Source organism: Ursus arctos, unplaced genomic scaffold (genome assembly GCF_023065955.2).
Source record: "Ursus arctos isolate Adak ecotype North America unplaced genomic scaffold, UrsArc2.0 scaffold_25, whole genome shotgun sequence".
NCBI classification, from domain to species: domain Eukaryota; kingdom Metazoa; phylum Chordata; class Mammalia; order Carnivora; family Ursidae; genus Ursus; species Ursus arctos.
The window spans coordinates 42582915-42607404 of NW_026622930.1; the positions used below are offsets into that span (position 1 = coordinate 42582915).

The following is a 24490-nucleotide window of genomic DNA, read 5'->3' on the forward strand; positions in this document are numbered from 1 at the left end:
GCAGAATTTCTCACATTAACAGACTGGATTTAAGAAAATGTTTAAGTTTTACCTTAACAATACTGATTACATTTTTAAGTATTCAAAAACACAGTCACAACTTTTACGAAGCCTCTTCCTCTTCTGCTGCACAAGACCATTCAGATGCCATTTTATCTAATTCTTCAGCATTTTTATGCTCTTATAAATTCTTATAAAAAATGAGAAGCACGAAGTTGCCAGTGAAATTCTAATGAGGCTAGAGGTGGTTAAACCAGTTTCTAGCTTCCTCATTTTATAATATCTTTACTCTTAACACCCAGTTTATCAAGGCAAGTATCTATTTCACCAGGTGCCCATGCTGCATACTGTCATCCCTAGGAAGTGAAATCTGAGGCTTAACTGATATGCCACACATTCCTTCTCCTTGCACCAGAAAGCTGTTCCTAGACCTCCCTCACACGGCAGAAATTACATGAGGAGCAATAGGTACCAGCCACCTGTCCTAATTTCTGAGTGAAAGGATATAACAGAACACCATCTTTTCCTCCCAAAAGCAGTATTCTCATTTTGGGTTTTGTTTTTGTTTTTTTAGAGTAAGCTCTACACCCACGGTGGGGCTTAAACTCACAACCCCGAGATCAAGAGTCACATGCTGTACTGACTGAGCCAGCCAGGCAGCCCAGTACCCTCACTTTGTATTCAATGTGGAAGTATATTATAGCATTTAAAAAAATTCTGCTTAAATTACAAGAATCCTAAAGTCCAAACATGTGAATTAATTTCATTTTTACTTATAAATTTAGTTTGCTTTTGATTTAGAAGTAATGTACTTTTTCTTGGGGTATCCTCCCAGCTTATATTATGTAGGAACTTCTATACAGACATAAACAGTATATCTACCCAAAATTTAACCATCAGCACTAACTAATACACATCCATATGGTCAAAGCTGACATTTCAGTTAGTTAATTTCCTCTCTACCAAGAGTTTACCAGAATATCTGCAATTTCAAAAAACAAAAAAAGGCATTTTCTGTAAGAATTTTTAAAACCTAGGAATTTACTAAGATCTCAATCTCAGCAAAATTATCCTTACCTTCCTTTCTTCAGCTGACAGTACTCTAAATCGAATCATTCCTTCTTTTATGATGTCTGCTTCATCTGAAAAGTCAGGATTGTCAGACAAAATACTACTTCTGTTTTCTTCCAGCCACATCTGGAACCCAGTCTTTGGCCTAAAATAGTAATATGTGAAAAAATTTTATACTTAAGATCCAGTTCAAAGTGCCTTATGATTTTTCAGGTTAGTAATTAACCATTAGTCTTTGCATACCTATATAAAGTAAGAGAGATACAATTAATTACACTTGTTAATGTTCATACTACATATTACTTAAAACTGCCTGGAGACCACGGCAATAATGAACTGAAAAATCCCATGTAAGGTCAATTCAAAGATTTACTTACATTTGTATTTTCCAAGTGGAGCAACCATGAAGTCCACACTTTCAGCTCTTTTTAGAATACTGACACCTCAAGGTCTCCAATTCCACTCAGACCCTATGGGCCAGTAAAATTTTTCCAAGTATCCTTGGTGGGTTCTTTTTCCATTTCCCAAACCAGCTATTTGAAATTTTTATTTCTCTCAAGACCCTTATCCATCCTTTCATCCTTGCTCTCATAGCTGACCTGGGAGTGTGGGTCCTTTCTTGGGTAATTATTATGTAAAGCATAAACACAGCACACTTGTCAATTTTATTAGACTTTACTTCTGACACAAATTGTCTTTAGGTCACAAAGGTTTAATATTTACTGAGCACTTACTATCTGCTAGGCATTGTTCTAGACGCCATGTATTACCTCATTTCATCCTATGAGGTAGGTACAATTACTATCTCTGTTTCATAGATGAGGAAATTGAGGCTCAGAAGTGTAAAATAATTTATTCCAGATTACACAGATAGCAGAAATCAGACCTGGGATTTAACAATTTGGCAGTTTGACTCCAGTGATCCCATGCTTAACACACCAGCTACACTACTGCCCCTCACTACTCTGTAACCAAATGGATCCTGAATAACAAATTTAAGGACACAGCAAAAATCAGAGGCAAAAATACCAGGGAAAAATGTTTATGATAAAATTTTAAGTGGAAACAAAAGCACAGGATATAACATTGCATCTCTAATACAAATCTCATTAAATATAACATCTTAATTTTACTAAAAAAAGATTAGAAGGGAAGAATTACCTTTAGGAGCAATTGTGGGATTTTGCCCAAACTTTCTAATTTTTAGAAAAACAAGCTATTAAAAAAATACTACTAGTATGGCTAGAACTACTTGCCCCGATTTCTGGAAATACACAAATTTCAAGTAATCTTATTATAATTCTACTTTCAGAAAAATAATAGAAGAAATCAAAACAAATAGCAACACTAAACAAAGGTTCTTAAATTTCTAGAAATTAATAAATACTCATTTTAATCAAACTTGGGACAAGTCTAGCTAATAGCATGCAATCTCCCTGCCCCTAAACAGCTGGTGTTCAAGAGAAAAACAAAATTGAACATTTCTCTTCTGATTTAGTATATCAACATTTGTGACAAAATATTTGGATAAGCAGTGATAATTCTTTAATGAGATTTCATATAAGTAAGTTTTCCGTATAGCCAGTTGATAATTAAAAAAATGGAATCTTCTTAAATAAAATCTTCACTATTTAATATCTAATTTGAATGTGGGACAAAATGGGAAAAATAAAAACCATAGCTACCCCTCAAATTAAATTGGTCAACATGAGGGGCGTCTGGCTGGCTCAGATGGTAGAGCATGCAACGCTTGATCTTGGGGTCATGAGTTTGAGCCCTACGTTGGGTACAGAGATTACTTAAAAATAAAACCTTTAGGGGCACCTGGGTGGCTCAGTCAGTTAAGCGTTTGCCTTTGGGTCAGGTCATGATCTCAGGGGTCTTGGGACTGAGCCCTATGTCGAGCTCCCTGCTTCTCCCTCTCCCTCTGCCCCTCCCCCTGCTCGTGCCTGAGCTCTCTCAATTAAATACATAAAATCTTTAAAAAAAAAGAGAGAGAGAGCTCAAGAAATGTGGTAACATATCGCATTGGCAGACAAATAGGATACAGGCAAACAGGAACTCTCATATTGCAGGAGGTATAGAAAATGATACAACATCATTCCAATATATATTGGAATTACAAATGCACATTAACTTGAACCATACAGGAATCCATCTTATAGCTATATGCATATGTGAGAAATGACATTCATATAACGTTATTCACTGCAGTACTATTTGTACTAGTAAAAGACCAGCAATCACCCTCTGTCCACCAGTAGAGAACTGAATAAATTATGGCATATCCATTAGGTGGATGTGAAAAGATTAAAGAAATTCTTTATATAGTACTATAAGATGGTCTACAAAAGCTGCTAAGTGAAAAAAAGCAAGGTACAGAATAATGTGTATGCTACCTCTTCTGTAAAGATAAAAAACAGATAAATATAAGTGAACATAAGTGAATATAAGAATATAAATATAATTCTGGAGGGTTATGTAAGAAATCTGTTGTAGTGACTGTAAAGAGGGAAAGTGGATGGACAGGAAAGATATTTACTCTTTATCACACTTTTCACTGTTTCTCCCATGTAACTACATCTATTTTAAGATAAACAAAAAAAGAATTATAAAATATGTACAATGTAAAACACATATAATTTATCAGGGCATACCTTAGTAAGTAATATAAATACACATTAATCAATATTTATGGCTTCCTTTCCTTAAAGTTATGTGATCAGAATGCCCACTACCAGTGCCAATGTGTTATTTGTAATTATGAACAAGAAAGTTGAATAATTTTGTATTGCTGTTTCTGTATGCCTTTTATCAGGATATTACATCTTAAAAATAATAAATTTGTCTATGTACTGACCTTTGGTTTTCAGTGTTTTGAGGACACATAGCTGGTGTTTCAGATGATGAATTTTTAGGATGTTCTTCCTTCACATCCTCAGTCTTATCAGTTTGGGAAGTTCTTTTCTGGAAATAGGATGCTGCAGATGCCTGTAAAAACAAACATAATGAATACTGCAACAGACAGTACGATTTTACACACTACATGTGCAAAATATATTTAGAATTCTTACACCAACATAAGAAGTCCTGAGGTTCTCAGCTGAACATCAACATGACTATAGACACAAAACCCCAAAAAACTACAAATTCCACATTTTCTAAATGCTGAATTTTATTATATGAAATGGAAAAGATAAAAGATTACTGTACTAATGACAAATCTGGGGTGAAATACCAAATCTAGGATGAAACTAGAGGACAAAATCAGAATACAGAACAAGACTGGGGCCAGGTACTACAGCATCCGCATTAAACAAAGATATGCATAAGAATCATCTGGGAAATTTTTTTAAAAACCAGATAGATGCTTGAGTCCCTGGGCCCTGAGTTTTTCTGTGTGTGTGTGTGTGTATTTCAAAATGTGATTCTGAAGCAAAATCAGATTTGAGAACCACTGCCCTCACTCGACAATAATAAACAACTGGAGCCTCCTGTCCCATAGCTGAAAGAGTGAACAAAACAAACAGATCATGTGCCGCTTATTGCTGATGTGGGTAGTTGAAACAGTACCTGCTTAGACTTTGGCTTTGGAACTAGAGGCTTTATAACTGGGGACTTTTCATTATTTGTAGCTCGATTAAGTGCAGATTTCTTGGATGATTTATTCATATTGTCTAAAATATTACTTGAACGTGCTGAATTCACTGAAGTCGCTGGCTCTTTGGAATTGGCTGATACCTAATGAGCAAACTACTATTAGCATTTTATGTTTAAAGAAGAAAAAAAAATCCCAAGAGATCCACTGTTCCTTAAAATATCTGTTAGGTCTATATTGTGGTCTCACATTTGGAATTGAATACATTTTGTACAATACAAATTAAGACTGATACACATATTAAATATACTATATCCCCAAGGAAAAGAGGGAATATCTTTCAAAACCATCGGTATTTAGAAGGTAAGGAGAACATACAACTCTTAGCCCAAGTGTGAACTAGTGCTGCTTTCATTTGTTTTCATAAAGATCTGCTTAGTCTTTAATGCCTCCAAGTCTGGGGAGTGTCATCTGGTGGTTTGGAAATATTTCTGCATAGAAATGTATTGAAATACATTTTAAATATCACTGGAAAGAGTTTACCTTGAAGGGGTTTACTCGTCCTTGGTTGCTAGAGGTAACTGCACCTTTCATAAGAAAGAAACCCTCACTTAATAGTGGTAAAACATAGAAGACTTCTGCAATAACAGATGGAATATTTTAATCTGTATTATACAAAAACAAATGTACTTTGCAACTTAAAAACTCTTAACAACTATATATGACCTCCTACCTATTTCCAAGCCAAAATAAAAGCTATTAAATGGGAACTACCCCGGCTTGTCACTATGAAATATACCAACCCAATATGTATAGATCTATCCTTTTCTCCTATTACCATGGAAGAATGGTGCCTTGTTTTAGCTAAGGTTAATAATTCCTCTACTTGTGCTCTAAATCCCATCCCTTCCTGCTTTGTCAAGAAACTTATCCTATCAATGGCTACACCATCTTTGGATGTACACCATCTTTTCCCTCTTTATTGGCTACTCAAGTTTCCCAACTTGAACAAACAGAAACAAACCCTCTCAAACCCACATTCCCTCCAGCCACCATTTTTAATTCCCTTCCCTATACAGCCAAATTCGAGAGCTGTCTACATAGCTATTTCCAGTTCCTCACTGTTCATACATTCCAACATCCAAAATAATATGGCTTCCAGCCCCACTACACTACAGAATCTGGTCTTGCTAAGGACCCAATAAACTCCATGTGGCCAAATCTGGTGGGTAGTTTTCAGTCATCATCTTATTTGACCCCCTCAACAGTTTTCTATATAGCTGAGTGTTCCTTTCTTCTTGAGACTTTGACTTCCCTTTGACTTCTGAGATAGATTCCTATCTCCTTCCTCTCTTACCTCATTCTCTTTTGATGCTTCCTCCTCTGCCTAATGTTTAAATGTTAGGGATTCTCTGGCCCCTACGCTCACTTTCTTCTCACTCTGTAGCCTCCTCCAGGGCTCACTCACCATGCCCATGATTTAAATTGCTCTGGTTATGCCAACAACTTTCACTTTTTATCTCCCTCCCAGACTACTTTCCTGAGTTCCCAACCCAAATATTCAACAGGAGTTCATCATCCTATCTAAACCTGAGCTTCCCTAGTGTTTTCTAATTCAGTAAATGGTATCTTCATTTGTTCAAATATTCAAGCCAGGAAACTTGAGTCATTCTTCACACCCTGAACTTCCATCCTCTCTACATTTTCTTCAGAAACACTTCACCAATTCTTCTCCTTCTTTCTCCCATTAGTCACCACCACCCGATGTACATTTCTCCTCTGCCAGTGTGCACGCTATACCTCTGCCTGAAACCTACAACAGCCTCCCAGCAACCTCAGAATAAAGATCCAAATCCTTACTATGGCCTACATGGATCTGCATGATTTACCTCCTGCCCACCGAGCTCTGCTCAGCATTCTTCTCTGCCTCTGTGCTCTTCGCACCACTCTTACAGTCCTTACAAATGCTGTTCCTTAAGTCATATACCTTTTTCTTGCTTCTGCTTTCACCCACCTTAGCCTAGCTGACTCTTACTCATCCTGCAGGTCTCTGCTTTAAACATTCCATGAGGCCTCCCCTGGGATCCCAACCAATCCCTTACCACTGACTAGATTACAGCGCACTGTTATATGCTCTTATAATACCCTGTACATGTGTTTACAGGTAATTTTTTAAAATCAAAGGAATATATATACATGGTTTAAAAAGTCAGCTGGTACTATGTAAGATTTATGCAGGAATCAACCAAGCATGTCTGCTTGACCTCTGTATCTCCCACCTAGTCAAATACCTGACACATAATAGGCACTTAATACATATTTGTAAAATTAGCAGTTTCATAAATAATATTTCCGATAAAAACAAACCAAGGGCAGAGGGATGGAGGTGGGGGTGGGGGTAAGGGGTGTATTTGAATAGATATATCACTTTAAAGACTACTTGCACAACTTTCTTGATATTACAAAATCACAAATATTTCTTACCTGACTTAATGGCTGGCACATCAGAGGAATTTGCACTTTTGGAAAATGGATTCTGTCCTATAAAATAATTAAGATAAAACAATACAATGCAAATGGGGAGATAAAGTTACTCTCTATAATCAACAATCAGCAAAGATGTCCTGACAAAGCACAGGTATTCAATTTTCTTCAGCTAAGTAAAATGGGGAAAGCCACAGAATATGACATTTCTCATCTTTAAATTGCCTTAAAAATATATCTTATGGGGTGCTTGGGTGGCTCCATTGGTTAAGCATCCAACTCTTGATTTCAGCTCGGGTCATAATTTTGGTTGTGAGATCAAGACCCATAATCTGGGTTGTGAGATCAAGACCCATCTGGCTCCTCGCTCAGCGGGCAGTCTGCTTCTCTCCCTCTCTCTCCCCCTCTGCCCCTCCCCACACTCACATGCGTGCATGCGCTCTCTCTCAAATAAATGAATAAATCTTAAAAAAAAAAAAGTATCTTGCCATGCTTATGTAATTCTGGTTTTTCTTCTTTATCATCAGCTTCTCCAGTGTCTTCTGCATCTTCTTCAACTTGGTTTCTGAGCCTCGGCTGGCTCCACTCTGTAGCAGTATTATTGTAACTAAAAGACAATATATTATTCAATAAAGAGCTATGCAAAGACCAATTTAATATTCAGAACAGTAAAGAAAAATTCAAGCAACTGAATATTTCTTACCCAGCATTCAGATCTTTTCTGAAATCTTCCTCCTCCTCTTCTTCCATCTGGGGTGCTGCCAATTCAGCTGCCTTCTCTACAGCCAGTTCACTAAGTCTTTGGGCCAATATTAATCTCCGGGAACGAGAAGCATATTTAATGGCTAAACTCACAGCATTCTGAGTCATTAAATCAGCTAGTTCCACACAACGGAATTCCCGATCCAGTTTACAAGAAAGCTAACCCAAAATGGAAAAAAAATAAAATCACGTCAAGAGAAACTTATTTTTATTTTTTTAATTTTTTTTTAAAGATTTTATTTATTTATTTGACAGAGAGAGAGACAGCCAGCGAGAGAGGGAACACAAGCAGGGGGAGTCGGAGAGGAAGAAGCAAGCTCCCAGCAGAGCAGGGAGCACAATGTGGGGCTCGATCCCAGGACCCTGGGATCAGGCCCTGAGCTGAAGGCAGACACTTAATGACTGAGCCACCCAGGAGCCCCTATTTTTTTTAATTTTTAAAATTATTATTATTATTATGACCAATTAGCCAGCATATAGTTTATCATTAGTTTTTGATGTAGTGTTGAACGATTCATTAGTGGCATATAACACCCAAGAGAAACTTTCTAAATATAAGAGAATGATACTAGTAGTAAAACTGAGAAAACAGCTTTCTAGATAATGTATCTTGTTGATTCTAAGATGCATATTTTTATATATTTTAACATCTCTGAAAGTTGGAAGCATCTCACAATTGATGGTGGGTCAGAGTTTAATTTGCAGCAATTTTTTAGGCTTAAATAAAGGTGAATTTTACAATCAATAGTAGCTTAGATTCAACGAAATAAGGCTTATGGTTTCAAGTTATTAATTGCAAGGGAAGTAAGATATTCCTTTAAAATTCAAATGTGGTTTTCTTAAACTTATTTCACTGCCCACATACCCTCACCCCACCCTTGCCGAATAGGGCAGCAAGTTCAATGAAGGAATAGATTATAAATGATTTATTTGTTATTACTTTGCCCAGAATTGGTACACAAATGCCACTAAGTGAGTTTGGGTGGGGGGAAGCAGATTTATCCATTCATTTTTAAGTGTGATTGTCTGTGATCTCCAACTACCAGAAATAGTTATATAACTTCCAAATTAACAACTTCCTTTTTCTTGCTCTGTTTTTTATACGTAACAATACAAAACAAAGAGCATTCATTTAACACCTTAGAAAACACTTGACTACTTTTCTTTTGGTATGAATCTTGACAACTCAAAGTGAGGCAACTCAAGTACAATGTAAGGAAGACTACTAAGGGTTTTCTAACTCAGAGAGTAGAAGGATTATTTCGTTACTTAAGACATCCCACAACCAGTGCGTCAGCACAGGAGCTTTAGACAGTTGCCTGCATGTCCTTTTCAAGTTTTCTATCACTAATCTATAAATAGTACTTCTTAATCAGGGTAGTACTCTGTCTTAGGGGGCATTTGGAAATGAAAAGTAGTATGGTTCTCACAGTAACCAGGCTAAACTTCCAGCATTTGCCAGACAGGACAGGAATGGTAACCCAAGAACTGACCAGTCCTCAAGCTGACACCCTGCTGAGAAACACTGTTCGAGAGGAAAAGCTCCTCTAACGCTACATGGTAAATAAACCAAACAGATTTTCTTACATGTGCTGTGGAAAGTAAAAACGTTACTAGTTCCTAGATCACAAATGACATTTTATAAAAGGAACAAAACTTAGTCTACAGTAAGCTAATTAAATTTCTTTAATACTAAACTCAAGGCAGTGTTGCATAGTGGTGACAACAGTGAATACCGCCTTTTGCAACAACATTATGGATCTAGAGTGTATTATGCTAAGTGAAATCAGTCAGAGAAAGACAAATACCATATGATTTCACTCATATGTATAATTTAAGAAACAAAACAAACAAAGGAAAAAGAGACAAAAAACCGAGACTCTTAACTATAGAGAACTGATGTTACCACACGAGATGTCAGTAGAGAGATGGGTGAAATAGGTGAAGGAGGTTAAAAGTACACACATCTGCCTATGATCTTAGTTACAAGGTAATATCTTAAATATTTTACTTATTTTTTAAAATATTTTAACTGCAACATCAACTGGGAAACAGAACGGAGTAAGGCAGAGAATTGTTTAATCGCTGTATTGTACACTTGAAACACTGTAAATGATACTAGAATTAAAATTTTTAAAAATTAAAAAAAAAAGATACCGAGGTTCTGGAACTTGGTTCTATTCATATACTTTTAAGAAATCCAATCTATAGAAAAGTGTAACTTTAATTTTTCCAGCATATTTATTTTACTTACCGCAAGCATTTTCATTAAAAGCTCCTGTTGTTCTTTTATTGCTTGATTTTTACTGCTTTCTTCATACTCATAACCATTTTTAGCTAAATACTCAAGGTGATTGTGAAACATGACGGAACGCCAAAATTGTTCCTAGAAAAGTGGAAAAAGCTGCTTAGAGAAAACTAGCAGCTTAATACCAGGCAAGTGTTAAATATTTATCTTAAGATAACAGATTTTGAATAAAATAATTCTTGAAATACTCTTTCTATAGTTTATTTTGTAATTCAAATTTTAATATGATATCAAAGCTTAACTTCATCTTCTGTCCTTAAAAAAAGGAAATATAGCATTTGAAACAGTTTCTTAGCTATCATAGGTAATGCTCAGAGAACTTGGTAAACTATTTTTTAAGAGGCTGGTTTACTTCCTGTTTAGAGTAACTAAATGTAAGATTTCAAATGACTTTTGATGGCACAGGGCTAGGACTACAGTGAGGCAAGCCTGGCCTAAGACACAATATTTACGGAAGCCCACCCTCTCAGGCACTCACTCAACTCAGAGTGAGAGCCTTACCCTGATGTTCATACCCACTTACCTCACAGGCAAAATTCCAGTGACGGCAATCGGGTACCCTGGTGACCATAAGCAGTCATCCTCCCCTGCTGCTACCACTATTTATTTAATTATAAAGTAATGAGTATTCAACACTGGTCATCAGAGACATTTTTAAAATGTCTACATCATAGTTATTATATTATCGAATTCAGAGTGTCAAGGTAAGATTTCTACATACCTCCATTTGTCCTTTCTCTGTTGCAATCTGACAATAAGGAAGCTTAAAGGATAATATAGCTACCGCAGGGCGTGGAAGGGTGGGAGGAAACCGAGAACCTTTGCAAGGAATGCACCTGTCAGTAAAAAAAAAAAAAAAAAAAAATCTCACCACAAAAACTTCCCCTCCAAATCATAAAAACTGTTAAAATATAAGATTTCCAAAATTCAATAACTTGGAATAGTAATATTCCAATAGCTGGCTTAATAATATACAACAAATTATTCTTTTTTTTTAACTTCACACCTGATTAGGTATAAAAACTATCCCTCCCCATGCATTTCAAGAATTTCAACAATCCCTCCTCACATCAGTTTTTCCTTAGCAAACTGTCTACTTTTAAAATATGGCAGCTGTGCCATAAATAGTTGTCAAGGAATCCATGTTCTAAAACAGATCACCCAAGATGAAATGCTGATGAAGCATTTCACTTTTATTTATCAGTTTGGGAATACTGGTACTGCTGGTAAAAAGTGTCAAGAGAAAAAGATGGTGATATGTCCAATACAGATAAGTGTCTATTACTAGATATTGGTAGAAGTGAAGCAGAAAATCCAACATATACCTGGTTATACTATATACCTGGCTCTGCTAAATCAATGGTTGCCTTATGTGGTAATAAATAGCTCAGTGGGCAAGAACTTTGTCTAAACCTTTTCTGATTAGAATATGTAAGGTATTTAAAGATGCCCATCGGTATGAATACTAATGCAATTTATTAATTAAAAAGCATTCATCACAGAATGATACATGCACATAGAATACCCTTTTAACTTATGTACTCCAAATTATTTATAAGAAAACCACTGGAAAACCATGCTTACACACTGTAAGTACCTTGGGCAACTTCTCTGATTTCTCTAGTCATTTAAAAATACAGTACAGCCAGTTAGAATGGCAAAAATTGACAAGGCAGGAAACAACAAATGTTGGAGAGGATGTGGAGAAAGGGGATCCCTCTTACACTGTTGGTGGGAATGCAAGTTGGTACAGCCACTTTGGAAAACAGTGTGGAGGTCCCTCAAAAAGTTAAAAATTGAGCTACCCTATGACCCAGCAATTGCACTACTGGGTATTTACCCCAAAGATACAGATGTAGAGAAGGGCCATATGCACCCCAATGTTCATAGCAGCATTGTCTACAATAGCTAAACTGTGCAAGGAGCTGAGATGCCCTTCAACAGATGAATGGATAAAGAAGATGTGGTCCATATATAAAATGGAATACTACTCAGCCATCAGAAAGAACGATTACCCAACATTTGCAGCAACATGGACGGGACTGGAGGAGATTATGCTAAGTGAAATAAGTCAAGCAGAAAAAGACAATTATCATATGGTTTCGCTCATTTGTGGAACATAAGGAATAGCAGGGAGATAGGTAGGAGAAGGAAGGGAAGAATGAAGGGGGGTAAAAAGAAGGGGGAATGAACCACGAGAGACCATGGACTCTGGGAAAGAAACTTAGGGTTTCAGAGGGAAGGGGAGCAGGGGGATGGGCTAGCCCAGTGATGGGTATTAAGGAGGGCACGTATTGCATGAAACACTGGGTGTTATACGCAAACAATGAATCATGGAACACTACATCAAAAAACTAATGATGTACTGTATGGTGACTAACATAATAAAAAATTTTTTAAAAAATTCAGTACAATGTTCAATGCTTATTAATAACCACCCATTTAATTTATAGTACAGCCTTTTAGTCATGACTTTCCTAAAGGGAAATACTAAGTAGAAATCAGATCCTCAGGTGTAAATTTTTTTTTCATAAATGTCTTCTAATATTATCAAATGCCCATTAGAGTAGTTAAAAATTAAATAAGTGGCAATACTCAGGAATCTTTTTCGAACCACATAGGTCTCCCCTTTCTTGTAAGATTTGAATACACCTTCCTCTTTTTGTGACCATACAATAAAAATACAAACATGTTTTTAGAGTTCCAGTATTTTTGAACATATAATCTCATTTCTTCTTCTTCCCCTTTTATGATTTCATATAAATCAGTGGTTGTCACCACACAATATGAGGTAGCAGTGTGAATACTTGAAAAAATCTCTTGTAGAAATTCTGTCATTCACAAAAGGCAGTGGTTTATTAGTCATGCAAAATGAAAAAGTGCATTCAAAAAGGAACAAGTCTAATTATATATATACGTATGTATGTATATACATATACATATGTAATATACATATGTATATTAACAAAATCAGAAGGAACATTGGGAGTAATTTTAATTGCCTTAACATTTATTTTTTCTATTAAAAGACTTATACTGTCTTGTTTAAAAACATTTTATAGCTCAAATACTTTATTGACTTAGTTACAGTAAGCAATTATCACAAAGAAAAATTAGGATTTTATTAATAGTTTTTTAAAGCCACATTTACATCAAAGCAGAGTACTAATTCACATTTCTTATCCTATTAGCTTTAAAGATTTGAAGTAGAAAGACCTGTTCTCCATTAAATACCCCTTTCATGGAAGAGGAGGAAAAACAAACTCATTTGACTGCTAATTTGGTGGGTTTTGCCTACAATGAATGAACTTCCTGGAAACTGTGTGGCTAAACCATTTGGAGGAGAAAATGGAAAAAATAAACTACGGTTTACTAAGAAGACAAAATTACTTCAATTCCTTTTCAAATAAATAATAAAACTTGTTCTCTTATTAAAGGAAGAGTTGAAAAACTATCAGATTAGAGAAAATTGGGGCCAATGTCCAGACTAAGCTTCCCCCAGGCAATGAGTTTTGCTTTGTGTTCTGGGCTGCGTGGAGGAGACTTGGTTCACAACTTGTGTAGAGCACTTACTCAGGAGTAGATAATGATTGTACCAGCCAACTCTTCCAGGCCGCTGGCCTTATTTACCTTTATGTAGGATGGAACATATAATCAGTACTGTAACAAATGCTTTTTAAACAAACAAAACTCAAAAAAAGAATCTGTTTTCAAGCATGTTAAGTAACCCTTACGAGCTTTTAAAAACTAAAGAGAAAAGGAAGGAAGGGTGATGTTTGTAGAGAGCAAACTAGATTATAGCACACAAAATCAGTGAACTCAGTTATATACTAACCAGTAGTGACATGAAATAAAATCTTCAGAGGAAACACTAAGGACAGTTTTTGCTAGACTGAAGTGCGTTTCAAATGGAGGTAGGAGTGATAGCTTCTACAGATTAGTAATTATTCATATTCACAATTAAAGGCAGATGTTTTGTATGGACTCAAATGACATGTTTTTAATTCTTTTATTTATATCCCTAAGAGTTGAACAGAGAAGTCATATGCTAACTCTATGTTTAACCGTTTGAGGAAATGCCAAACTGTACCAGTTTATATCCCCACCTAGCTCTGTTTAGGGTTCCAATTTCTCCACCAGCTCACGAGCACTAGTTATTGTCCATCTTTTGGTTAATAACCATCCTAGTGGGTATGAAGTGGTATCTCTGTGGTTTTGATTTGCATTTCCTTAATAACTAATGAATATCTTTTCATGCATTATAGGCCATCTGTGTTTTCTTTTGAGAAATGTCTACTCAAATACTTTGCCTATTTTTTAATTTTATCTTTTTTTGAGTTATAAGAGTTCTTTATATACTTTTTTTTTTTTTAAAGATTTTATTTATTTATTTGACAGAGAGACAGCCAGCGAGAGAGGGAACACAAGCAGGGGGAGTGGGAGCGGAAGAAGCAGACTCCCAGGGGAGGAGCCTGATGTGGGGCTCGATCCCAGAACGCCAGGACCACGCCCTGAGCCGAAGGCAGATGCTTAACGACTGAGCCACCCAGGCGCCCCGAGTTCTTTATATATTCTGATACACATGCCTTATCACATAAATGTGTTTCACCTTTTAAAAAATGTACATAGTATACTAGTGTACCCTTGTACATAACATTACCTGTTCTTCTACTAATGGAAATTTAGGGTTCCAATCTTTTGCTAATATCAACTATCCTACAATGTAGGATATCTTTTATATGTATCATTCCCACATGTGCTAGCAGCAGTACTCCCTAAACTTTAATGTGCACACAAATCACCTGAAAATCTTGTTAAAATGCAGGTTCTGATTCAGGTCTGAAGTGATGCCTGAGATTTGGCATTTCTCTTTTCTTTTCTTTTCTTTTTTCTTTCTCTCTCTCTCTCTCTTTCCTCCCTTCCTTTTCTTTTTTTAAAGATTGTATTTATTTGGGGGCACCTGGGTAGCACATGGGGCGCCTGGGTAGCACAGTCGTTAAAGCATCTGCCTTCGGCTCAGGGCGTGATCCCGGCGTACCAGGATCAAGTCCCACATCGGGCTCCTCCGCTGTGAGCCTGCTTCTTCCTCTCCCACTCCCCCTGCTGTGTTCCCTCTCTCGCTGGCTGTCTCTCTGTCACATAAATAAATAAAATCTTAAAAAAAAAAAAAAAAAAGGATTGTATTTACTTGAAAGAGAGAAAGCACATGCATATGTGTACAAGAGAGTATGGTGGGGGAGCTGACAAAGAGCTCGATCCCAGGACCCTGGGATCATGATCTGAGCTGAAAGCAGACGCTTAACCAACGGAACCACCCAGGTGCCCCGAGATCTGGCATTTCTAATAATCTCCCTGGTGATGCTGATGCTGCTGGTCCATGGATCACACTTCAAACAGCAAGTACTAGTATAACTGCAGGACAAATCCTAAGGCAGATAAAAGAGCACGTGCATTTCTAATTCTGATAGTTCTTGACAAATTGCCTTCCATAGGGACTGTAACCAATCTATATTCCTATCAGCAATTATAAGCTTGATTATTTCCCCCCAGCCTCACCAACTAAGAGTGTTATCAAATTTTCAGATTGTCCTCATTTGATAAGTAAAAAGAGAATTCTTTTTAGATTTGATTTGTATTTTTCTTGTCTTGATATCAATCATCTTTTCATATATTTAAGAGCCATTTTTATTTTCTTTTCTAACTACTGCCTTTCTTGAAATAGTCTCTACTTATAGCTTCTGTGATATGACCCTCTTCAAGTGATTTTTCTCTTATTTGCTTAGCTAATATTCCTTTTCCTCATTCAAAAGCTCTGTCTCCCAATATTGGATCTTTAAATGTTGGAATTTTTAAAGAGGTGGATTCTGTGACCTTTTTTGTTTCTTTCTTCGAAGTGGTCTCATTTATTAGTATGAGTTTAAATACCTTCTATACTCTGGTGATTCCCAAATTTATATCTTACAATCATGTATTACAATACCTTCTTGATATCTCCATTTGGATATTCTTCAGGCATTTCAAACTTAACACACCCAAGAGAAAATTCATTTTCATCTCTTTATTTCTGTAAATGGTACGACTATCCATCTAGTTGCTTTAATTGGAGACACAGGTGTCATTATTGAGGTTTCTCTATTACTCCCAACCCCGCATCTATCAGAAAATGCTACGGTTTCTATCTCAAATCTAGTTTCCTTAATTTCTACTGCCCCCACACTAGTTCCAGCCATCCTTATAGCTCAGCTGGATGACTGCAAAATCTTCCTCAATGTTTCTCAATGGAGGCACTGATAGCAACTTGGGGAAGGACAACCTGTAGCTGAGCAGGACCATCCTGCACGCTGTAAGATGTTCGACAGCCCTGGCCACAGCTCTCTAAATGCTACAGTAACCCCTAGTCATTCTGACCGCTCAAAATACTACCCACATCTCCAAACATCCTCAGAAAGCAGGATAAATCCCGATTGAAAACTGGGCTCCCTACTTTCAGTCTTACTTCTGCCAATCCATTTTCTTTTTATAGTATAAATCAGATTACATCATTCCCCAGATAAAAATGTAAAATGGCTTCATGATACAACTTCAAATGAAATACTAACTTCTCTATATGGTCTATAATGCAGCCTGTGTCTCACTTTCTGATATCATCATGGACTTATGCCTCCCATCAACCTTCACTTCTTGTATGCTAGCCACGTTTACATTCTTTCAACTCTTTAAACAAACCTAACTCTTTCTGACCTGAGCACCTTTATATATGCTGTCTATTCTGCATGGATCAGTTTTCACTCAATTTCTGCCTAACAGACTCCTTGGCCATGGGTCTCATTTTAATACTATCTCTATTAAGAGTCCTATGTGACCAGGGCGCCTGGGTGGCTTAGTTGTTAACTGTCTGCCTTCGGCTCGGGTCATGATCCCAGGGTCCTGGGTTCGAGCCCCACGTCGGGCTCCCTGCTCAGCAGGAAGCCTGCTTCTCCCTCTCCCTCTGCTTGTGTTCCCTCTCTCGCTGTGTCTCTGTCAAATAAATAAAATCTTAAAAAAAAAAAAAAGAATCCTATATGACCATGCTACCTAGAATGTGCCCTTTTGTTATTTTCATCATGGGTCTGCTCAGATTAATTTACAGCACTTATCCCAAGTAGTAATTAACATTTACTTATTTCTGTTATCTGTCTCCCCAGTCTGTAAGCTCCATGAAAGCAGAGACCTCTTTGTTCACCAAGTACCTACACAATGTCACTGCCAGTTGTTTAGACCAAGAAGATATCAGGTGTCAAAAAAGAGGAAAATATTTAATATTGAATAGAGACTATACAGATTGAGAATTTTACACTTGCAGTCAACTACTAAATTTCTATTAGCCCTCTCCCTGGTTACAATTATTGAGCCTTTTAAAAATCTCAAAAAGCCACTAACTTATTCAATTCTAAATCACAGTTTAAAATAAAAGGCTGTAATAAAAGATGAAATGCCACCTTTAGCCAGTACTCCCTTCCCTGTCTGGCTGAAAAGTCACACCAATAAACTTAATTTCTATTTTGTTCAGTAAGTTCTAAGTCGAGCAATCAGTTGAAAACCAAAATGAATATAAACATATTTCTAAGCTAGTGAATATGGAAAGCAAATAAACGAACTAAGGTGAAAGACAAAAATTTTTAAAAATACCTTTAAAGAATACAAAACAAAAAATTTCAAAGAAGTTTTTAGAAAGAATCAACTAAGCACTTCCTAATAGCTTACCTCAGTTGCTGGGGATTTTCATGGATACCAACCACCCAATAGTGATCAGATTTTCCTTTGCAGTGCTCTCTTGTGTTACATACGGGAGTCCATGTATTACCAAGCCCTCTGTTAAGCATTCGAACAATGCCTTCTGAATCCACATAACAGGGGGTACCTACACACCAATTGGAAAAAAAAACCACATGGAGAAATGGCTACATATTTGTGAAATAAATCCTATTTCAAAAATGCATACCAATGATTCAACTGTCAATTCAAAAGCAAAAAGGTGAATAATTAAAGATCATTTCCCACAAAACTTCATTAACTACACAGAGTAAGATCTAACTGAAAAAAGAAAAAAAATTGCGTGTGATAGGACTAAAATTTGCCCCAGAGAAAAAGCTGTTTCAGTGAGAACTATGCCACCTGCTGGAATATAGCAGTATTTTTAAAAGCCAATTTCAGTAAAAAAAGTTAAACCTGAATCTGAAGTTTCACTAGTTAAGAGAGACTTGGAAAAATGACCAGAACCTGATACACAGTGATGATCTAGAGAAATCCGTCTTTAGTACTCTTCTTCCTCTTGCTTTCTTGGCCTTGTCACTGTTGTGTTCCCTAACTCCTGGATAAGTAATTCTTTACCTCAAAAACAAGTAAGTATCCCTGTTTCCCACTTACTCTGCTCTCATCTCAGGAAGTACATAGCATATTCCCTAATTACCCCTTTCCTTATCTGTGACTTCATACACCTCTCACGCTGCAAACGGCATGCTCCTCAAGTCTAGATCCGACTAGTAACTGGGGAAAAAAATAAAGCTATATGAATGGAAATTATTAATGGTCACATTATTAGAATATAAATGACCAATTAATACCCCACTAGAAAACACATCTAGAAATGGTTGATTTTTTTAAAGACAAACTGGAGTTTCCAAAAATATAACTGAAGGACATGAATCTCCAACGGAAATAGTTGAGCCAGGAAACGGGGCTAACAGGTACCTTAAAATAAGGCACTTCAAATCATCATCAGTCATAAGCCACTATTAAATGAGTGTACAAATGTAATTTTTCATTTCTTAGTGCCACATGAAGAAAGGGGGAAAAAGTGAAGTTAATTTTAATATATTTTATTAAATCCAATATATCCAAAATATTATGATTTTAACATGTAATCAACATAAAATAACTACTGAGATTTTTCTTTTTTTATACTAAGCCTTCACAATTTGGAGTATTTTATACTTATAGCACATCTCAGTCTGGATTACCCACATTTCAAGTGCTCAACAGCCGCATGTGGTTACTGTAGTAGAGAGTGCAGCTGCTGAAATTTCCTATTTTTTGCGTAGAATCTGCTGGAAAAGCCAAACCTTCACCACTCTCCTTGTTATGTATAGCATACTTGTAGAGAAATGTATTTCACTCTTTGTATGTTTTCTAACCAAAATTCACATGAACAGGTCTTATACATAAAAGCAATGGCTACCTTGCCTAACAATTCCAGTTTCCCACTGCCAACATAGTAAAGAAATTTAAACGTACAATATAGACAATTTATCTTTAAAAAAATTAGGAATAAAACAATGGAACAATTTCTACTTGAAAAAATGTCTTTAATATAAATAAATGAGTTTATCTTGCCTTCAGCTGAAAATCCAACCCATACTAGGTAGGATTTCCTTGTAAGAGGAAGAGGATCACCATGTAAAATTTGTTTTTTCTTTTTCCCCAGCTCTAGCAGTTGAACTCCAAGGCACTGATCACCATCAAATCCTGCACCTAGTAAGAATATATAAATAGAAATGAGGTATCAAAGGCCAGAGTACCTTCTGTGAATTGATTTTGTGATAAATTCTTATATTAACTAGCACTACTTTTTATGGATAAACCACCTGACTGAGGTACCATTCAGGTATTAGAAGCAGAATACTATGTTACAAGGACTATTTATATAAAGTGGTATTAAGGGGTAATTCACTCACTCAAGAAATATTTACAAAGAGCTTACTATGTGCCAGGTACTAGGGCTACAGTGGCAAAGACATGTCCTCATGAAATTTATATTCAGGTAGGAGGAGACTAACTTTGAAAAAGAAAAAAAAATGCAAAGTGTTATCAAAGAATTAAAATAATAATGTGATAGAGTGTCAGACTGAGTGGTTACTTTAGACTGGAGAGTCAGAGGTGGCCTCTTTGAGAAAGTGAAATTTAGTTGAGATGTAAATTGTAAGTTGGTTAGTGGAAAGAGCTGTAATAGAGTAAACAGAAGAATCAGCTAATGAAAAGGTCCTAAAATGGGAACAAGCTTGGTAAATTTGAAGAACACAAAGAAGCTAGCATGGCTAGAATGAATAATAAGAAAATAATAAGAAAAAGTGGCAAGAGATGAAGTTGAAGAGGCAGGCAAAGGTCAGATCACGTAGAACCTTGCTAGCTGTGATAAAAAGTTTGATTTTTATTCTAAAGCAATGGGAAGTCATCAGAGGAATTTGAGCAGAAGAGAGATGTATTCTGATTTGTTTTTAAAAGATCATTCAGGCTGTTATATGGAGAATGGACTGTGGAAGGCAAGGATTGAAGCTAACAAGCCAGTTACAGGGCTACTGGTCCAAGAGAAGACATCTGGGTTGGACTGGGGTTTTAGTGGAGGAGATGAAAACACGGTTTGGAATGTTTTACTCAATAGAACTGACATGGTGATATGACTTCACTGATAGGGCTGATGTGGGGGGGGCGGCGAGGGAAAGAGAAGAATTCATGATTCATTTCTGCCCTGAGTGGCTGGGTTAATAGTATGCCATTTACTCAGATGGGGAAAACTAAGTAAAAGGCAAGGTGGAAGGTAAAAAACAAAAACAAAAACCCAAAGGTTTTATTATGACCAAGTTAAGTTTGAAATGTGTATCAAAATTGTACAGAGATTTCAAGTGGCCACTGGATACGTAAGTCTGTAGATACAAGGAGATATAAGTCACGGACACACAGATGTATTTAAAGCCACAGGCCTTGAGGAGATATCCCAGGGTAATTTCTCAAACTGAATTTTTGAGCTGAGTTATAAAATCAATTCAAAGTTGCAAACAGTATTTAAAGAAAACTGAAATTAGGGGCGCCTGCGTGGCTAAGTTGGTTAAGTGTCTGCCTTCAACTCAGGTCAGGATCCCAAGGTCCTGGGATCCAGCCCTGCATCAGGCTCCTTGCTCAGCGGGGAGCCTGCTTCTCCTCTCCCTCTGCCTGCTGCTCCCCCTGCTGTGCTCTCTCTCTCTCTCTGTCTGTGTCAAATAAATAAATAAATATATAAATAAGATCTTTACAGAAAACTGAAATTAAAGAGTAAATGTTGTCCATGAGCCTTTTATTTGTTACATTTGCAGATATGTACAGGATAGCAATGTAGAACATACTTCTTATTAGGGACAACAGTCAAAAGACTGAAAGCTCCTCATCTAGAGAGGGTACTAGAGAAGAAGGGCTGTGACAGAGTCCTGGAGCACTCCAGCTAAGAGGCTGATATAGGAGGACCAGCCAGAAGAATAGCTGAAGGAGTTATCAGTAAGAAAAACATCTGGAGTGATGCCACAGAATCCAAGAAAGGAAAGTGCTGGGTGGCGGATGGGTAAAATAGGTGATGGGGATTAAGGAGTGCACCTGTTGTGGTGAGCACTGGGTGATGAATGGAATCGCTGAATCATTATATTGTACACCTGGAACTAATATAACACTGTATTTTAACTATGCTGGAATTAAAATTTAAAAAAAGAGAGAAAGATGGAACTAGAGTGTATTGTGCTAAGCGAAATAGGTCAGTCAGAGAAAGATAAATATCATATGATTTCACACACGTGGAATTTAAGAAACCCAACAGATGAACATAGGGGAAGGGAAGGAAAAATAAAATAAGGTAAAAACAGAGGGGGAGGCAAACCGTAAGAGACTCTGTAATTAAGAGAACAAACTGAGGGTTGATGGAAGGGGAGGTGGGCAAGGGGATGGGTTAAATGGGTGATGGGTATTAAAGAGGGCACTTGATGGGACGAGTACTGGGGGTTATATGTAAGTGATGAATCACTAAATTCTACTCCTGAAACCAATACTACACTATTTAACTTGAATTTAAATAAAATTTTTAAAAAATAGAAAAACAGTGTTCCCAATGAAATTACCAAAAAAATAAGCATAAAAAGATTATCAGTAATCTTTTTTTTTTTTAAGTAAGCTCTAGGCCCAACATGGGGCTTGAACTCATGGCCCTGAGATGAAGGTCGCCTGCCCCATATCAATAATCTTGATAAAATCAGTCTTGACACATACTGGTGGGGACTGACGCAGAATATGAAGTGAAGAAAAGGAAACAGCAACTTTTTAAGTCATATTCAAACTGTCTTGGTCCTGCATACTACAAGTTAGTTTATTTTTTGAGGCATTTAAGCTCTGAAAATTCTTATAAGATTTAAACATGGAAGTAACTAACCTTGGAATTCTTTCTACAATACAGTTTTCCTACAAATAAAGTATTTTCATTTTCATTGCTATTAGTGAATACAACAAAATTCTGTACAAAGATTACACTAATTCAAATACTAAAATGAATGCAAAAGGAGGTATATAACCCAAAACAAAATAAGAGAAACAGAAAAAAACTCGAGTAATTTTCATTTTACTTCAGGTCTTGGTAAAATAATAAAAGACTAGAAAAAATATCTACCTCTATGATAAACAATGAAAAGCTGTTCTCCATGTCCTGCCATTGATACTACAGGCCCAGGAAGACTGAACACCTCTTTCTGAACACCTCCAATAGTGAACAGTCGAAGGAGCATAGCACTGGTGGCAGCAGCTGCCCATCCCAGACCAAGACATATGGTTTCAATATCTTCATTTGGAGGCATGTCTACGATCCACTCTTTGCTTGAATCCCAAGAACTAAAGTGCAGACAGTGAAGCTTGCTAAAAATTAAAACAAGACAGAAACAATCAAACTTCCGTATTTGACATTTTATATATATAAAACTAATCATGATATCCAGTGACAAAACCAAATAGCTAATTTTTCTATTAAAACATAAATAATACAAAAATAGCTCTGAGAAAGTAATTACAGAATATCCTTAAAATGGACTATATTAAAACCATTAACAGTCATGTTAACAGGAAAATGCTCATAACTTAATGTTTCATTAACAGGAAAATGCTCAAACTTAATGTTAAATGAAAACAGGCAGACAAAAGCTGCAGAATATGATTCTAGGTTGCAAATATACAGAAAAATCACAACTAAATTTTTAAAAAGGGAAGAAGAATCAAAATGTTAGAGTTCACTGACAAAAAAATTTAATATAGGAAAACAAAGGAAAAAAGGAAAAACAATCACACATAATCCCACCAGCAAGATCACCAACCACTGCTAACAATTTGATATGTTTCCAGTCTTTTTTCTTTGCACACATACATACATACATGTAAGTTATTCAAGCTAAGCTTGGGAATGCAGATACTATAGTATTTGGAACCAGAGGTAGTACTGATTCTCTGAAGAGTAATCTTAAATTCAATTTTATTTTATTTTTTTTTAAAGATTTGTTTATTTGAGAGTGAGAGAAAGAGAGAGAGTGAGCGCAGGACGGGGGGAGTGGCAAAGGGAGAGGAAGAAGCAGACTCTCTGCTGAGCAGGAAGCCCAATGCGGGGCTCAAACCCAGGACCCTGGGATCATGACCTGAGCCAAAGGCAGACACTTAACCTATAGAGCCACCCAGGCACCCCTAAATTCAATTTTAAAATGAAAAGTAACATTGAATATAAGCTGTGAAATAACATATCCAGGAAAAGAGAGAAAGATATCTGAAATCAAAATTGCACATGGAAACGAATGTTCTAATTATGTAAGGCTTTGAGTTGGAGACACTGAGTCAACAGTGTCTATTAACTAATTAACTAATTAATTTAATTCAATTTGAATTAATTCAATTAATTAATTCAATTAATTTAATTCAATAATGAAGTATTGAGTGGATTTTACAATGTATAAAGTAGGAAACCAATTAAAATGTTAAAATGTGTTTCTCAGACTCTAATGCATACTCAATTACCTATGGATCTCATTAAAACACAGATTCTGACTTAGGTCCAGGGTGGGGTCTGAGATTCTGTTTTCAACAAGCTTCCAGGTGACCCATGCCCCTAGTTTGTGGACCACATTCTGAGCAGCAAGAAGCGAATGTATCCAATCAGGATTTTAATTTCAAATCACCTCGGAGTTGGTAAAATCTATGATCAAGTGTATAAGCATTAAAAGCAGCTGAAGAAAAGATATCAGGAAAAGGCCATCTGGCTGAAATAACAGAAAGTTGAATAAAAATATTTTTTCTTCTTTAAAACAATATGCATTCAGCATTCCACTACTTTTCCATCATAATTTTGTCTATGTATCTATCTACTTACCAAATATCGTTCTGCCCCCTCCCTTTTTTAAAAGAAGTTTCAATTCTAATCTATAGTGACAACTCCCCCCCCCAAAAAAAACCAGAAAAAAACCCAG

At 36.4% G+C, this 24490-nt stretch overlaps 2 protein-coding genes across 7 annotated transcripts in view; one reads left to right on the forward strand and one right to left on the reverse strand.

Annotated features, from left to right (window-relative positions):
- Positions 1–24490, forward strand: part of SOCS4 (suppressor of cytokine signaling 4) — a 110973-nt gene that overhangs the window by 34616 nt on the left and 51867 nt on the right. The window contains exon 4 of one of the 4 annotated variants that reach the window (XR_008961486.1): positions 13415–14564. The exons of the other annotated variants lie outside the window; for them this stretch is intronic. The gene's annotated coding sequence lies outside the window, so the exon portion shown is untranslated. Of the gene's footprint in view, positions 1–13414; positions 14565–24490 lie in introns of those variants that run through there. 4 annotated transcript variants of the gene reach the window in all.
- WDHD1 (WD repeat and HMG-box DNA binding protein 1) overlaps positions 1–24490 on the reverse strand; it is a 58548-nt gene that overhangs the window by 2205 nt on the left and 31853 nt on the right. For 2 of the 3 annotated variants that reach the window (XM_026480345.3, XM_044377637.3), the window contains 12 exons: positions 22660–22901; positions 19596–19733; positions 17967–18123; positions 10945–11059; positions 10170–10301; positions 7857–8074; positions 7642–7760; positions 7154–7210; positions 5213–5256; positions 4645–4812; positions 3932–4062; positions 1078–1216 (listed from right to left, as the gene is read on the reverse strand). In XM_026480345.3, coding sequence (XP_026336130.3) covers positions 1078–1216; positions 3932–4062; positions 4645–4812; positions 5213–5256; positions 7154–7210; positions 7642–7760; positions 7857–8074; positions 10170–10301; positions 10945–11059; positions 17967–18123; positions 19596–19733; positions 22660–22901 — 1660 coding nt within the window. The remainder of the gene's footprint in view (positions 1–1077; positions 1217–3931; positions 4063–4644; positions 4813–5212; positions 5257–7153; positions 7211–7641; positions 7761–7856; positions 8075–10169; positions 10302–10944; positions 11060–17966; positions 18124–19595; positions 19734–22659; positions 22902–24490) is intronic. The other variant, XM_026480346.4, reaches the window with a different exon arrangement.